Source organism: Gymnogyps californianus, chromosome 3, assembly GCF_018139145.2.
Source record: "Gymnogyps californianus isolate 813 chromosome 3, ASM1813914v2, whole genome shotgun sequence".
Classification (NCBI taxonomy): Eukaryota; Metazoa; Chordata; class Aves; order Accipitriformes; family Cathartidae; genus Gymnogyps; species Gymnogyps californianus.
In genome coordinates this window covers 52,344,897-52,362,885 of record NC_059473.1, presented here as the reverse complement: position 1 = coordinate 52,362,885, position 17,989 = coordinate 52,344,897, and the positions used below count along the sequence as shown (strand labels likewise).

The 17,989-nt window shown below is 43.9% G+C and overlaps 1 protein-coding gene across 2 annotated transcripts in view; it reads right to left on the bottom strand.

The window, feature by feature from the left end:
• The window catches only part of AGPAT4 (1-acylglycerol-3-phosphate O-acyltransferase 4), an 87,185-nt gene extending 69,586 nt beyond the window's left edge, over window positions 1–17,599 (bottom strand). Inside the window, exons 1-2 of one of the 2 annotated variants that reach the window (XM_050894805.1) lie at window positions 17,521–17,599; window positions 802–1,032 (exon numbers count right to left, since the gene is read on the bottom strand). In XM_050894805.1, the coding sequence (XP_050750762.1) occupies window positions 802–979 (178 nt within the window). In that variant the 5' untranslated portion in view covers window positions 980–1,032; window positions 17,521–17,599. Of the gene's footprint in view, window positions 1–801; window positions 1,033–14,273; window positions 14,348–17,520 lie in introns of those variants that run through there. The other variant, XM_050894807.1, reaches the window with a different exon arrangement.
• Between the last annotated feature and the right edge of the window lie 390 nt (window positions 17,600–17,989).

The window sequence follows — 17,989 nt, the reverse complement described above, 5'->3', positions numbered from 1 at the left end:
CTCCTACTAACAAAATAGAAATTAATGGACACCAGTCTCATTCATTCCACTGGAATTACCTGTTTAGTCAAGTGTCAGTGAATTGTCATATCTCCCAGCAGTTACAAAGGTCTGGTCTTTCTACAAGTAATATCCTGAGCTTATGCTCCCATCTCCCCCAGAAAATAAAAATAATTGCAACCCCTCCTTCTTTTAATGCTTACAGGCTACTTGCTGTATTCTACATTATAACTATATGCATATACTGAATACATACAGATGCAAGTTAAGGTCTGAAATGCCTATTCAAAGAAACAACAGTTTATAACGGGCTTAAGAAAGAAGCACATGGAATCAAAGATTTTTCCTTTTTTTACTGTTATTTCCCAGTCCTGAACAGTATTCGCACATGAAACACTTAAACCAACATCATAAACAAAATCATGCATGATAAAAAGATTGAAAGCATTATTGGAAATGACTTGTTAACACTGTAAGCCTACAGATAATGCATCTCAGCAAGTTCAGCTATTATTTGGTCAATATTTCTCATTTGGCTTAATGGAACATGATGGATAGCCAAACGAGAGGCGTTCTTTCTTCAATATCCTGAGTCAAGCAAGTATCCCAATATAAAAGAGCAAAACATTTCAGCAGAACGGGACATGTCAACAAAGCATACACCTCTTCACACAAATGCAAGTGCTGTAGAAAGCAGTAATGACCTTTATATGGGTTACTTTGAAATCTGTTTCAGAACTTTTCTACCAATTCCTCAAGACAAAATATAAAAATACTTTAAAAAACAAAATGAAATCTTACGGCTTGAAATGCAGTAAGCCAGTCTGCAGTTGATCCTCCTGAACAGTTGCTTGTTGATTGGCCAAAGTATAAGTGTAAAGAGTTGAATGAAGTTAATGATCAGTCCTGACACTATAAATATGTAGCAGATCAGAAGGTGGCAAATGAATTGAGACTTCAGAAAGCCAACGATGTCCATGATTTGCTGAGAAAGCAAGAGGGTACCTTCAGACCCAAAATTCAGAAGACAACCTGCAAAACCAAACAGTATCAGCAGTTACAGAGTGCATTTATTTCTATAAACAGACTGTTAATACAGACTTCCTGTTTTATACTTAAATACACTAAAATGAAAGTTAATTCTATTGTAGAAAAAGGCTTGATGACAATATTTGCAAAAGTAAGCATGGAAAGAGAATACCATATTTCTGAATCAATTTACATTTGGCTTTGGAAACAAATTTTCACATTTCAGTCCTAATTCTGCAAAGCCCATGAGCATAAGACTCCGTTCCATGGACTACGGATCTTTATTGATAAAATAGGAGCAAAATAATCCACTTATGAAGTACAGACAATTCAAATCAAAATATAAGACATATACTGTGGCCTCTGCTATCTTCAAGAGTAGCTCCAAAGTAAATGCAAGCTTTAATGCTTTATGTTAGAGGTTGTGCCTTCCTCTACAGGCTATGCCAGCCATGCTCCCCAACCAAGAGGTAGCAGCAGCCCCTTAATTCTAGCTTTATTGGCTTGTTCCCTTGTCACATTCAAATACCAGTTGATTTTGGCAAGAGAATAAAAGCTTGGCTATGCACAATACACATAATTTGTTCAATTATTCTTTGACACTGTAATTCTGTCAGTTATACTCCATCAGCCCAGAAGGGAAACATCAATAACAGTACTAACCCATGACCCAGCAGTGTTTCCAGAAAAAAATCAACTCTTAGGTTACTTAAGAAATGTTTGTATAATTTTGGAAAGGACCAGTCCAACCTCAGCAGCTGAGCATTCAGAGGAAGTGTCCTCTGCCAAGTATTCTGGCCTACCAAATACCATATTGACCTCCCCCCACCATCACTACCACCAACAGTAGTCTCATTTGTTAGGAGAAAAAATATGAAGACATGATCTCTCAGTAAACAATACCCCACTATTTTGAATACAGTTAAGCAGGAGGTGCTGCCATCTTGTTCCATTCCTACACTGTTTCTCCCTCCAAGGCGTAGGAGAGTTTGCCCAGGGAGGAAGTCCTGAGACAGTATTTCTGAATGTGCCAGGCAATAACAAAACGGCAGCTGTCAGCATCCCAGGGAATTAACTGATGAAAAAAATCTTTACGCCTACCCTTTTAGTTCATATGAGACCCCATTATGTGAGGCACTGAGTCTAGATCAGTGTCCTGAAACATTTGTTTTACTGCCCTTGCTAACTATGCTTACCACAGCAAAGAGCACACACAAGAATTGCTGCAAAGCAATAGGAAGTTATTTAGCCAGGTTTTCAACCGCAAGGAAGATGAAGAAAAATTTAAGAAAGAGAATCTGTATTGTTGTATAATTTATATAAAGAATTTATGGCAGTCCCAAGCCTATTATTAGCAGACAAAATGTGCCCTTTGTGTATCACAGACTTTGTTCCCTTTATCTTGCTGTACTATTCAGTACCAAAGCAGTCACCATCTGTAGCTCAGAATGGCAGAACAGGCCTCTGTTCATTCGAGTAAATACTGTCATGATACTTGCAAAAAGCTTTTCCAGCTTTAACCAATCATTCTATTAGTGATACATTTCTGAGGGTGGCAGACAATTTATTAGCATGGGCCTTGACCAAAGGCTTTGTTTTTGTTGAAGGCTAAGTAGAATGAGAAATGTTGTCTAATAGGAACCATTGCAATGATTCATGCCCCAGCCCCTCCATCGCACACTCTGAAGACAGAGCCAAACACTTTTTAAAAAAAAAAAAAAAGGCAAACCCAAGTTTTGCACAAGTTTACAGTGAAAGACACAAGATTTCAATCCCCTAGTTCAGACTACTGTACTTCACCAAGTAGCAGCATTAGATCACTTCTTTAAAACAGTCAGAATGGAAGCAACCAGTTACTTACAAGTGGATAGTTTAAAAGACTGTGCAGTGCCTGAAACCCTGGTGACTGGGTTTATCCTACCGTCCTTGGCTAAAACTGATGAAAAGTTTTTTGTGCTAGCTGGCCTGTTTAATTCCATCCCACAGAATCACTCTAATCTAAGGTAATTCCCAGAGATCAGTAAGAGCCTGGATCAAAAAAATATCCATATATAAAATAAGATCAAAGCACTGTCTACTTACAGGGGAGACCTGAAAATTCACTATTTGTTATAATCAACAGAAATCTACTGTAGCAAGCAGTTGATCGACAGACTTTGTGACAAGGAAGAATTCACCAGAACATTAGTCCACCAATTTGTTTTTTTTCATTATAATAGTAGTCAAACTGCATTAAAATGTTATGTTTATGTGAATCATTTACTTCATACTGGGTCTTTAAAACAAAACTTCACAAAATTAAAATAAACAAAGATGAGATGACCCTGATAAAACATAATTACTGTCATATAATTTTATGAAGCCACAATGGAATGTTTGAAAGTAATTTATTCCTTGCTTTCATACCTCAGTCATCAAATTTCAATTCTGTAAAGCTTCTAAGATGTTTTAAAGGCAAACTAAATCTACTTAAGCAGTACCACTGAAATACATCTAACCTAACTTGCTTGTAAAAAGGAACAACCAATTAGAGCCACTGCTTAAATTTTGCTTTTCTGAAAAGTATGGAGACTAGAGAGATTAATTTTCTCTTCTGATTAAATGCAAGCTGTTTTCCCTACAAAATTTGCAAACCAAACATTGTATACAGAGTGCTAGCTAAGTGTTCTGTTTCTCAGGCATAAGCTCATTCTTAGAAGATTTTTTTTAATATGATACTTTTTGGACTGTTTTCATTACCCAAACTCCAAGAAATGCAGTTTATTCTTGGTACAAGCAACAAAAAAGTAGAAATTTATTTTCAAGAATCAATTCTGAGCTTATGAAAGAGGTCTAGAAGCTTGCTTTTTAAGAGTTCATAGAAACTTCTTCCACTTGCTCTTTGTCTTACTAAAGTTCCTCATGGGTAACATCAATGTAACACCAGTTTAAGTGATAAAGAATCAGGTCTTTAATTCTTAATCCATGATGCTGGTTTAATAAATTACACTGATTTCCTTATAGATAATGACTGAAAATTACAGCCATCTTTTGAAAACAAAAGGGCCAATCAATGCATTTTCTCAGAAGCTATTAAGATCGGAGAGCTGCCAAGAAGCTCTCTTCTGTCAAACACCCCTTAAAACAAATTAGGAGAAAATGGCCAGCCAGAGCATCAAAAACAGATAGGAACATTCTTTAATAACAGTCTTCCTTTGGATATAAAACAAAAGACTGAAACCTCAAATGTCTGTCTAGGGAGCAAGTCAACAAGCATCTATTCATGTGACTAAGAGATCACAGCATCAGGTTTAAAAGCAAACTCCACGACTATTCATTGTACGTCTTTTCCCCCCAAGTTCCATTCTTTAGCAAGATCCACTGTTTTCTACTTCAACTACTCTCAGCATTTCCTTCTGCTTAGAATAACTGACCAGGAGGACACAGAAGAAAAGGCAACGTCACACCAGTGATATGCAAGGTGAACACCTCTCTTCTGGCAGAGGCCAATTAACAATGCTATTTCGTACTTCAAAGTCTGTAAGAGTTTAGAGACTACAACCAGTGATCTTGTAAAGAACATAGCTGTTTGCACTTTTACAGAAAGCACAAGAATGAAGCAAAGAACTCTCACCCACCTTGTCCGAAGTTTATGTAGTAAATAGAGTCCTTGGAGTGTGGAAAGCAACATGGTACCTATCTGACAGCATCCGGACTAAGCTAATATTGTCCATACTTACAAATAGATGCAAGACAGCACTATACTCAGTTATTTTCAGAACAGCATGTTTCAAGCCTAGGCAAAGGTTTTCACTTATGTCTACTCTTTGATAAAGTCCTTAAATGCTTTGCTGCAAGTTAAGAACAACCAAGCATATGATGATGATGCCCATTCTTGCATTTTCTCATCTAAACCAGATTCTCGGATGGATGAGTTACAGAGACCAAGACTATGAAAACATGCTCAGGTCAGATTACAGCAGTTTCAGTAGTGCCTCTAAGTGAATTTCAGTTGCCATCAGAACAGCACAGATAGCAGTACTGTATTTCATATCAGAGTCCATTTTAACAGTGCTTCTGTATATGAAATATATATGCAAGGCAAGTCACAGGAAGCCCTTGTGCTCTTCTATCAGTGAGCATCAAAAGATAGCAAAAGTGAGGTTGCGTCCATGTATGTATTCGCCTTCAAGGAGAATATATCTGTACATGCCAGACAAAAAAAAAAACAAGTCTGGAGGAAGAATTATCCATCTATTTGCCTCATGCTTAATTAGGGTTTGAATCACTTCCCACCTCCCCCAAAGGCAACTACTAGGGCATTACCTCCTGCGTTGGGTTTATGTGGCAAGGTTTGCGTCGTGGGGGGAACTGCAGGGATGGCTTCTGTGAGAAGACTCCAGGAGCTGCCCCCAACGTCAGACAGAGTCAGTTCCAGCCAGCTCCAGAAGGGACTCACCACAGGCCAAAGCTGAACCCATCAGCAACACTAGTGGCACCTCTGTGATAACACATTTAAGAAAGGGTAAAAAAATGCTGCACAGCAGCTGTCAGTGAGGAGTGAGAAAAATGTGAGAGAAAATAGCCCTGCAGACACCAAGGTCAGTGAAGAAGGAGGGGGAGGATGTGCTCCAGGCACCGGAGCAGATAGTCTCCTGCAGCCTGTGGTGAAGACCATGGTGAAGCAGGTTGTCCCACTGCAGCCCATGGAGGGGAGCCCACTCAGGAGCAGGTTTTCTGGCAGGAACTGCAGCCCGTGGGGGACTCAGGCTGGACCAGTCTGTTCCTGAAGGACCGTACCCTGTGGGAGAGACTCCAGCAAGAGCAGGGGAACAGCGGGAGGAAGGAGTGGCAGAGAGGAAGTGTTATGGACTGACTGCAACCCCTATTCCCCATTCCCCTGCACCACTCAGGGTGCGGCGGGGGGCGGGAGGGGAGGTAGAAGAGTCAGGAGTCAAATTGAGCCTGGGAAAAAGAAAGGGCTTGGGGGGAACAAAGTTTTAGTTTTGTCTCTGTTTTTCACTGCCCCACTCTGTTATCAATTGGCAATAAATTAAATTAATCTTCCCCAAGTGGAGTCTGTTTTGCCCATGATGGTAACTGGCGAGTGATCTCCCTGTCCTTATCTCAACCCACGAGCTTTTTCATCTCATTTTCTTCCCCAGTCCTGCTGAGGAAGGGGAGCAAGGGAGCAGTTTCATGTGCACCTGGCAGCCAGCCAAGGTCAACCCACCACACCTCCTCAGAGAAGTCCTAAATCAGGGAAGAATTTGAGCATATATTAAGTCCTTCCCCCAAAGTTAAGGGAACTTAAGAATGTTTTTAGGTTTTCCTGAGGAGTCACGCATTCCTGAACTGCATATTTTGTAACACACACCACTACAAAGGAGAGATCAGTCAGTTTGGCTGTTTCAAAGGCTGAAGAATCAATACCATCTACCAGCAAGTTTTAGGATTTCCAATTTATAGGCTTACTATAAAACTGAATTTTTATTTGTTTTCTATTGAGCACAGAGATAATTAGCATAACAGTATAAACTGAAGAAATGAAAGTGACCCAGGAGTTTTTTAAATGGTTACCATATCATAATGCTTTCCCCTTCCCCTTTTGTATCTTCTTCCTGCTGTGATCTGATGTAGAGCAAGACAGCTATGCAAACTCTGCATGCCTGCCAGGACACAAGTTCTCTATCTTTGTATGCATACTTTCTGCTGGTAAAATGCACAGCATAGCTGCTGTTAGCCCTGACAGCCTCAATGCTTGTCCCCTTACCATGTAGAAAGGAAAGTGTTTACACAGTGGGGCAAGGGGGATGATGGCAGCCTGGGAAAGGCATGCATAGTCTGAGAAGGAGCGGAAAAGATGGGGAGCCGCTGTCCACATTCTGGTGAGAAGCAGTTCAGCCTTGCTCCTTCTTCCAGGAACATGAAATATTCAGGGAAGAGGGAGCTGAACAAGGAAGCCGTAGGAAGCTGGGCTTAAACACAAGGCAATACAGAACTCCTTGGAAGTGCGGTGTTTAGGGACTGCAGGGCTTGATGCTGAGGGAGGCATTTATTTGAAGAGGGTAAACCCCTTGAAGTTAAGCACTTCTGTTCAAAGCTCCTAGAGAGATCCTCAAAAAATATGTCAGGGTGAAGTACAGCAGTTATCTTGGGTGCAGAACATCAAGTTCACAAAAATAGCAGTAGAAGCAAGTTGCTTCTTTCCAGCATGCCAAGTGTTGCTCTTCAACTGTTTCCCACCCAAGGTTCTGTATTTTAATACATTCTCATATATACGGATTTCTCCAAAGCACAATTATCTGCAATTTGCTTGGGAAAAATAAAAGAAAGAGCTGCATTAAGATATTTAAGACCTGGAGGAGTGTATCAGAGTCCAGCCCCAGAGTTCAGTTCTGGGGACCACAGAGTCCCTCTGTTTCCTCTTTTACTTTATTTGGGTCCATTAATCTAACAAGTTACTTGGGCTGCCAACAAGGGCAACGTAACAAACACAAGTCAAATTTAGGTACAGAGCAAGGGAGCAGGACTAAACAGCAAACAAAAATTTACCAGAAAAATATACTGAGAATCTAAGCATGATGTGGGCTACGGTATCACACATATATAAGCAACCTGGATAGCTCCTCAAAAATAACTGGGGTGAACAACAGCAAAGAGTCTAGGACAAGCAACTATATCATGTGCTTATAGCCAATTTAATATTTGCTCTCATAGGCAACATTAAATGCTTAGTCAAAGCTAACCAGGCCCACACATTACTGTCACCTGGCACCCCCCTCTATTAAAAAAAAAAAAAAAAAAAATCAAAATGTGTTTCTACAAAGTCACTTCAGTGGATGATCTGGCTTGCTGCAAAAGTACAGGTGGCTTATCAAATAACAGAATCTGAATGTCTGCAACAAACTAAACCTTCTCAAATATAAATGTATGTATGTACATAAGTACAGATGCTTTTGTGTTTATGATACATGAAATTGTGTACAGAACAGTCACGGACCATTTGAGGCAACTGTACATTCGAGGTACAGAGATCAGAGTCTGTCTAGTTAAGCCATTGGTCCTCAATGCACAGCCTGTGAGAAATCTCGCAATGGCAAGATCCACACCACTCCTGTGCACGGGAAATTAACACATTAAAACTACAGAGGCAGCAGGGGCAGTACAGCAGGATGTTGCCACCTGCATCATGGTATTTACCCAGCATCAGGGGCACACAGCATTATGGTTGATCACCTCTGCACTGGGCATTTCAGGAACAGAACCAACACAGGAGTAGCTACTGAGTTCTCCAGTGGTTATTATAAAACCATTTCTTTTAGGAGAGCCCAAAGAAATGGGGGGAGGGAGGAAGGCAGACAAAGGATTAATTCAGGAGCTGGTATAAAACCAGGGTTGCTTTTTTTTTTTTTTTTTTAAATTGTGCTGGGAGTCCAAACATTCTCTTGATAAGAGATAAGCTTTGGAAAGGAGGTCTCTCCTATGAAGATGCATGGTTTATGCTTGCCAAACACTGATCACTCTCATCTTGTTTTAAAGAACTGTAAATTACATTCACAGCAACGCAAAGGGTCAGCACAAGGTACAGAAACTGCCTATACTCTCAAAAGACAAAATACTTCTCCCGTATCCAAATCAGCTTTATGTGTGAGGTAACAAGATAACATGCATCACATGTTTAGTTCAAAGCTTTAAATATTTAATCCTCCTATTCTTACCCACAATGAGTTAGTTACAAAGTTAGACTACAAAAGTATCACCTCCTAACTCCAATTCTGCAACACACAGCTTTCCACACCACTAACACACGTAAGCAGTTGTATCCAGGCAGAGAAGTTTCACATCCACTCAACAGACTTAGTAGCATGAGCAAGTCCACTTCTATATGCAAGATCAAACCCTTTATGGACAGCATTAGAAAACAGTGTGGATTTTTGTCAATTCTTTCCTTGATTTATCCATCCCCTCTCATATGAAAAGCTACAGTCATTTAGAAGACACTAGTGAAGTAAGCCTGGCAAGATCTGTCTTGCTGCCCCCATCTTACACACTGGGAACTCAGAACAACGCTCTTGGAGAGGCTGTGACAGTCACATGGCAAATTCATGGCAGAGCCAACTCCAGAACCACAACCTGCCAGTTCCCTGGGCTCCAGCTTTCAACACAAAACAGTACTTTTCATCCTCCTTTATTTGCCTTCTTGCCCATGCTCAAGTTTCCCTTGCAACAGCTTCTGACAGGCCACATATAGAGAGCAGAGCAGGAACAGACACATCCCACAAAGACCTTCAGTGGCAGCAGATGATGCAACAGATATAAATGTAGGAGATGGTTCAAACCAGGATGCACATGCTGATGTAACAAACTCTTACTTTCCCTTCCTTTCTCCATTCCTCAAGAAATGAAAACCAAGTATCATGGTTTAACCCCAGCCAGCAGCTAAGCACCACGCAGCCGCTCCCTCACTTCCTCCCCCCGCTCCCAGTGGGATGGGGAGAAGAATCCCAGCTGAAACCAGGACACCAAGTACTCAGCAACTTGGATAGCTCTGTACTATACACTAGAAGTTACAACTTTAGTACCAAGCCGACAGTATTGTGTGCACATGCACACAAATGTACATCTCTCTCATTATTCCTACCCAAGAAGGAATTAAAGGCATTGCTAGATGCTTCAAGGACAACAATCAGAAGATAAAAATCATCAGCACTAGGAAAAGGATAATTTTCTTTCCTCAGGACGCTCCCATAAAATGACGTCTTTATATTTTCTGGAATTGTGATTTACATTTTAGTAATTTTGGGCAGCGTCTTTAAGCCTTTTCCTAGAAGTCGAATTCCTAACTTGTGTGGCTTTGTTGTTTTGTTTATTTAAGAAAGCTAGAAAATGCAACTAATGAATAATATAGAATTTGTGGCAGCAAAAATCTTAAAAAAAGATCTGGAAAGCGGCAGAGATAGGGCATAAATCACTGAGCTGAGAAAAACACCATGGTGGCAGTACCACTGGTTTACAAGTGGGACTTCCACCACCAGACTGTGGGCTGGTAACAAATTTTCTACTGCCTCCTAAAAAACAGTATAAATACTTTCAACATAGTGTCTCTCTCCAAGCAGCTGTATGGCCTGCCATAACACGTTCTCCCACTTGGCGGATCTGAGCCCTGCTAACAATGCTGCCACAGACACAGCAAGGACATGGGACAGGCCGCGTCCTCCGTGGTTCCGAATCACAGTGATATGAGGGAACAGCGCCGACCTCGTCTGTGGGGGGATCCAGAAGCTTCCAGTACCAATCACAAGATGTTGTTAACAGTGCTGGAAACGAAATGTGCCATCCACCTGATTACAACTCCACATGAGCTGTTAGTTTTTTTGATCTTCTGTGACAGTAGACTGCCTCCTTCAGCTAAGCCATTTGCATATTTTTAATTAATATGAAATAACATTCATTTGTATGCTCTTTGAATACTAAGGAAATGTTAAACAGAAAAAAATTCACAAGTTTTTTTTTAACCTCCAAGTATTAATTTAATTTGGCTGTATTCTATCATATGACACTGAAGAGTATGAAGTAGCTGAATTTCTCCTTTATGAAAATCACATCCCAAAATTGGAAATGACAATACATACACAGAAGTAGCCACACCAAGACAGGGATACACAGGATATTAATATTTATTCATTAAGTATTTTCTAATGCTTCTTTCCGTAGAAAATAGTTTAACTGAAGAATGAATGTGGCAGGGAAGCTTCCAGATTTATTATTCAAAGAAAACCAACTCCTGCCTTAAAGAGGTAACACACAATACTTAGAAAAACGTCTTACAGCTGAGATGTGATTGGCATGGTTCCAAAAAATACGATGCCGGCTTCAATGAAAGGCTCAGCTGCACCCACACAAAACAATCAGACATCCAGATGCCAGGTAAAAATCCAAATAAACATGGTGACTGCTTTACCCACATTTCAGCAGTCCCATTCCACATCAGTTTTCACTCACCTCTGCCTCTAAGACACGAGCATTCAGAACTGTTTTGCTACACCATGAACTCAGAATACTTTCAGCCTCCTCATTCTCCCTGATCACCAGTCCCCTAACAGCCTGATTTAATTTGAGAACTTCAGAGAATAAAAGCCTTTATCACAGGCACCAGATTTATCAAGTCCAATAATAAAGGGAGGTTTCATTCTCATGAATATGAGCCAGCAAGGTGCGCTCACAGCCCAGAAAGCCAACTGCATCCTGGGCTGCATCAAAAGAAGTGTGGCTAGCACTTCTCACGAGGCAGGTGATTCTCCCCCTCTACTTCACTCTCGTGAGACCCCACCTCAAGTACTGCATTCAGGTCTGGGGGCCCCAGTGTAAGAAAGACATGGACTTGCTTGAGTGGGTCCAGAGGAGGGCCACGAACATGATCAGGGGGCTGGAGCACCTCCCCTATGAGGACAGGCTGAGAGAGTTGGGGTTGTTCAGCCTGGAGAAGAGAAGGCTCTGGGGAGACCTTGTAGTGGCCTTCCAGTACTTAAAGGGGGCCTACAGGAAAGATGGGGAGGGACTCTTTATCAGGGAGTGTAGTGACAGGACGAGGGGTAACCGTTTTAAACTGAAAGAGGGTAGATTTAGATTAGATATTAGGAAGAAATTCTTTACTGTGAGGGTGGTGAGGCACTGGAACAGGTTGCCCAGAGAAGTTGTGGATGCCCCCTCCCTGGAAGTGTTCAAGGCCAGGCTGGACGGGGCTTTGAGCAACCTGATCTAGTGGAAGGTGTCCCTGCCCATGGCAGAGGAGTTGGAACTAGATGATCTTTAAGGTCCCTTCCAACCCTAACCATTCTATGATTCTATTGTGGACCCGATTCAGATCCTGTTGAAGCCAAAAGAAATCTCTCAACAAGCTTCAATAGTCCTTGTTGTTTGGAAAACATTATCCCTCAAAGACAGCCAAATGTGATATACCTAATCAATGAACTTGTATTCTCAGCACCTAAAGCCAGGGCTAGTCAAAAAGACCTTAAACTTCCAGCAAAAACATTCAGAGAGAGTGCTCGATCCAGCAGCATTTACCTTACTGGATGGCAAGTGTGCAGATGTTACAGTTCCTAAACATGCTGGTAAGAATCCAGTAACATTTTTATAAATTTTGCACTAAATTAAGCATCAGGTACATCAACACCTACCTGTATTTTCGAGGTACATCTCTGCACAACTTCAGGTGCCTAAATCCTTTTAAAAGCCTGGCTTTGAGCATTTTGTCCTGCTAACTTCAAATAAATTTGAGACAGTTTTACAAGGCTTAAATTCAGAATGAAGCTTTTATCTGTCTTCATCTTGAGTGAAATGCAGTATTTATGCACACTCTCAGAGGTACAGGCATAGGCATGTAAAAACCAGATAGTGACACACTGAAGGCTCAATGAACTTGGGAACAGCACCTTCCTAGTTATCTTTTTGCTTAATTACAACCCTATTGCGCCTCTACCACTGCTGGACAACAGGAATGGACAGTTTCTTTCAATTACTTTGATCCTCTAGATACTTGTTTACATGTGTTGGTTGTGGGAAGATAGTGGTATCGCTCCTGCCTACCATCTGCACATTTGGCAACACTGATGTTACTGCATTGTTTTAGGGTAATTTTCACTAATACCAGATCAAGGGGAAAAAAAGTAAATGTCTGTGCAAGTTTCAGCACTGTCTAAACATATCCTCAGAACCATAAAATAAACTAAAGCCTTGTTAACCCCTGACAAACCACCTGTGACTTGAAGGCGGAAAACCTCATAAATGATTCAAGTGCAGGTGTAGGGTGCTGCACACAGAATGCTTCCAGACCTTCCAGAAGTGCAAAGCAGCATCTGTAGTAACGGTATTTTCCAAAGTGCTGAAAAACATGGTAAGAAGAGGCAAACTATGATGTGTGAAGACAGCAATAACGTGGAGACAGGGGGAGAAGCGGGACACAGTTTAACTTTCACACAGTAGTTGTCACTTGAAATGGATTAAAAATTATGTGCCATATTGTCCTGGTTTCGGCTGGGACAGAGTTAACTCTCTTCTTAGTAGCTGGTACAGTGCTGGGTTTTGGATTTAGTGTGAGAGAAATGTTGATAGCAACAACTAAAACATCCGTGTGTTAAGCAGCACTTATCCTAAGTTAAGGACTTTTCAGTTTCCCATGCTCTGCCAGCAAGCAGGTGTGCAAGCTGGGAGGGAGCACAGCCAGGACAGCTGACCCGAACTAGCCAAAGGGATATTCCATAACATGGAACGTCATGCGCAGTATATAAACAGGGGGTAGTTGGCCAGGAGGGGTGGATCGCTGCTCAGGCATCGGTCAGTGGGTGGTGAGTAATTGCATTGTGCGTCACTGGGTTTTTTTTTCCTTTTTTTTCCTGCGCTTCCTTTTTTTTTTTTTGTTATATTCCTTTTCATTACTATTATTATTATTATATTTCATTATTATTATTGTTAGTATTATATTTTACTTTAGTTATTAAACCTTTCTTATCTCAACCCATGAGTTTTGCCTTCTTTCCCGATTCTCCTCCCCATCCCACTGGGAGCAGGGGGGGAAGTGAGGGAGCAGCTGGCTGGGGTTAAACCACGACACATTTCTACACATAGACTTCCCCCAAATATGTTCTTTCCCTGTCTTTAACAGCAGGTTTTAAGTCAGGTCTTCCTCTTTTTCTGATATGTGAAAAAATTTGCACAATCCACCAACTGAATCTGCACGGGCAAACCTTTTCATTCACCTGGATCCTGCTGGAAAAATGTGACTGAAATTTAACTTTGTTGGTCAGATTAAAAGGAAATCTGGTGCATGTCAGAAATTTTTTAGACGTTAATAAACAGTCACACAGGCATGTGAAATCAGTGTGCTTGTCTCTGCCAGCAGCTCCGAACCTTCTGGCAAGTAAACCTGCTCTCAGTGACCGCCACCTCTGACTTCTTTCCAGCCTAGAACTAGTTAATTGTCTTTCCCTGTTCCTGTTATTTATGCTACAGGAGAAACCTCAAGCGAGGTCAGCCCTTCTGCGAGCAGCAGAAAATGACTTCAGTGTTAAGCTCTTCGTGGCAGAATGTAACCAGACAGACAGAAGGGCTGAAGGTGAAAACGGAGGCATAGAAGTAAAAAGGCTTTAAGTTCAAAATGAAGAGCAGACCACTAGCAGGACCATAACCCAGCATCTCCCAACTGTGGGCTCACTACAGTTGTTAGACAGCTCTGCCCAGTTCCTAACACATGGTTTACATACCTTTTCAGGAAATCCATTACAGCCATCATCTTTTTCTCACGTTATCAAAGAGGGGTCTTTACAGCATCTTCATCCTTGCCAGGACACACAGTTATTCATTTCCCTTTCCTCTTTCCCTGACCTTACCTTGACCCTAACCACATCGCTAGTCTGAGGCACTGGAGGAGGACAGGGGAAAAGCATGAAAACAAAGTGAGTCAGCAGTTTCTGAGCAGCACCTGAGCATTAGTCAGAGGTGATCAGGGTACTCACCACACAGTCAGAGGTGAACGAGCTTAAGACCACCAAACAACAGATTGGTGGGCAGACTTTCCCAAATGCACTGGGGAAAGCCACCCTGCAGACAAAGCACCTGGGAAAAAAAACACACACTCAGCTGCCGCGTACCAGTGCTGAAATGCAACAAAGCATACAGGGTACTGCTCTCAGTCACATTTCTAGTTTCTTACAAAAAAGCCCACTGCATTCCACACAGCTAAATCAAACACACCTGAGGAGACAGTTGCCTTGACTTATATAACATTTTCCCTAATGAGGGAGGCCCACGGCTGCAAAAGCTTTCGCTGACTAAAGCACATGCACAGTGCACTACAAGGCGTTGTTGCCCTCTTGTTCATTCGCCCTTATTGGGACATACCAACAGCAGCAGTAGTGGTGCAATTAGTTAGGGAAGTATTCTTCTACATCACACAGTGGACATTTGACTTTTTAAGATTTAAGACCAAATTACTAATACAAGTTCTAAGGGCCACAAGTGCATGTTTGTCACAGAAGAATAATATCTTGCTAACTTCAGCACAGCTGTGACAGTGTCTTCCTGCACTGAAGAGATTTCAAGGGGCATTATTCCCAGTCTTCACCTTCCAGCAATAAAATCAGGGTATACAACAGAAAACAATGAACTACCTCTTTTCAGCAGAGCAGAGTACAGTCATAGGATTCTCATCCATCACCTGCAAGAGAACCCTTCTCCTACAGAGCTCTTCTCTGTTATGGTACAGTAAGTACATTAAACTGTAAATGATGTACAACTGTCACTCCAGGTAACCACACCTCACTCCAAAGAGAAGACGAACACTGCCTCAGTGCCTCTGGATTTTGTCTGGACAGAGCAAGACTTACTGAAAATACAACCTCCCCACCAAACTGACACCTACTGGGTTTCAACACAGTTAATTACCATGCTCTGGACACAGCGTTCTCTACTCTGTGACTCTGGGCAAGCACTGACCTCTCTGTGCAGTTTCTCCACTCCTAAAATATAATACTTACAGCTTATTGTGAAGCACTTACTAAAATCTGTTAAAGTGCTTGTCAACAACACAACCAAACTTTGCTTAAGAGCAACCTTTATCCATCAGCAGCTTACAACACCTTCTCTGTTCACTGCAGGCTTTCTGATATATTCTTCCACATGAATCCTGGCCCTCTGTCTTCCATAAAACACACTTAAAGTTTCATTTTCAGATACAGCTCGTTCAGGCATTGTTATGCAAAACATTAATAGGAAAGAGCAAAGCTATGCATAATATTTACACTAAGTCCTAAAATGAATCAGAATGTATTTTAATCCATAATATTTGAAAAACACAGCATTAGATCAGATACTGACCAGCAGCTTTCTCTAGCTGTTTGTAAGTGACAGCAAACATTTACAGCACATCAACTATTCTAGTGAACCATGCAGTCACTCTTTATACAGAGGTAGTCCTGGCATACTATAGATAGACCTCTATATCTACAGTAATCTTATCATTCACATGAGAAGTTAGAGAGGAAAGAAGGCTGCAAATTTCAGCTTAAGTTGTTCCGCAATAGCTTCTCTACTCCACCAGCTTTTAATTCTTTTGCAACTCACTCTTAGTGTGAAGTGATTATCAGTACAAGCTGAGGCTACAATCGCCTGGTACAACTTCCTGGGCTGGACGCATCACTGTTTTTAAAGAAACGCTTGAGGGTTTTTTTTTTTTTTTTTTTGAGAGTTTCTTGCATCCTTCCACCTCTTGTAAACTATTTTCAGTTTTCATGTAGCAGCAAGGTCGCTTTCTCCCACACAAGCACCTGCATAAGGTACATCATTCTTAGATGTTTGCACATGGTCGTGAAACACTTATAACTCTTAACAAATGCATAACAAAGATAACGACCAGAAGTGTCCGTGTGACGTTGTTCAAACAGACTCTCTTCTTGGTTGTCTTTTCAGCCATGCGAGTGAGTGCTCACTTGTTGAAATAAATGCTACAAAGGATTCTTAGTTAAACAATACCCCCCTTGGAGTTTTCCCTGCACCACATGATATCAGTCGACACACCTCAAGTCAGTTTGTGGCCATCATTTAATTCGGCTTAAATATCTTTACGAAGAGACATAGATAGATGAAAGGCAGAGCTCCTACAGCACGTGAGCACATCACCAGGGAGGCAGGCTCCCCCTCTCCTCCGCCTAACCACCGCTCACGCTGCCTCAGCTCACGGACTTCTAGGTACCACGGAAAAAACAGCCACCACGACCTGTGACTGTGCACTCGCACGTCCCCTCCGAAACCCCCGGCGATCGGGGCACGCTACGCCCTCTCGCTATGGAGAAGCGCCTCGGGAGAGGAGGCAGCAAACAGGCGATCGCACCCGCCCGTTTCCACGGCAACCGCCCTACCCGCCCCCTCCCCCTGCCACCGCCAGCCCCGCCGCTGCGAGAGGGCAAGACCGAAAGCAAAGTGGAAGGGGCCGCCGCCGCCGCGACCGCCCGGCCCAGCCCAGCCCAGCCCAGCCCAGCCCAGCCCGGCCCGGCCGGCAGTGCCCCGCGCCCGCCGGCGGAGGGGGCCCAGCGGGGCAAGGCCGCCGCAGCTCTGCCGTTTCCACGGAAACCCCGGCGCGGGCCGCGCTCGCCACACAAAGGGGGCCCGCGGGCGGCAGGAAAATTCTCGGCGGCGACGAGGCCGGGCGGCGGCGGCGGCGGGGGAGACCCGGCCCGGCGGCGAATAAATCAGGGAACTTCTGTCCGCAGCCCGCCTCCCGGCCCGCCGCGCCCCGCCTCGCCTCGCTCGCACACCCCGCCGGCAGCTGCCGGCCCCTCGCCTCGCCTCGCCGCTGCAGCACGCCGGGGGGGGGGGGGGGGGGGGGCGGTTGTTTTGGGGAGGGGGCTGGCAGGGCTCTGGGTTGTTTTTTTCCAAATGGGGCACCACGCCGGCTGGAGGAGGGCGGCCCCACACCTGAGGAGCTCGTCTGGCCGCCAGGGGAAGAGCACGTACCTGGCGCCGCCGGGCCTTGGCATGCGTGCCGCGCTGAGGCGCCGGGAGCGGGCGGGCAGCGGGGCGGCAGCCGAGCCGCACCAACTGCCACTAGTTTGCACGCGCCGGGAGGCGGCCGGCTCGGGCGGGGCCGCCAGGCTCCACCCGCCGGGCGGCTCCGGGAAGAAAAGGGCGCCCCTCGCCTTCCCGCCCCGCCGCCGCCATGTCACTTCCTCCCGGGGCGGCGGGAAGGGGCGACCCCTCCCCGCACCGGCTTCGCCTGCCCCTGGGGGCGCCGCCCGACGGAGGCCGCAGTAGAGCGGGAGGGCTCCCGCTACGGACCCCGCGCGCCGCGCCGCTCCGCTGTTGAGGAGCGCGGGGGGACGGCGCTCGGGGCGGAAGGGCGGCCGGCTCTGAGGAGGCAGTCGGAGCCGGGGGAAGCGGCGGTCCGGGGAAAGGGGCGCAGGGCAGCCCCCGTCCTCTGAGGGCC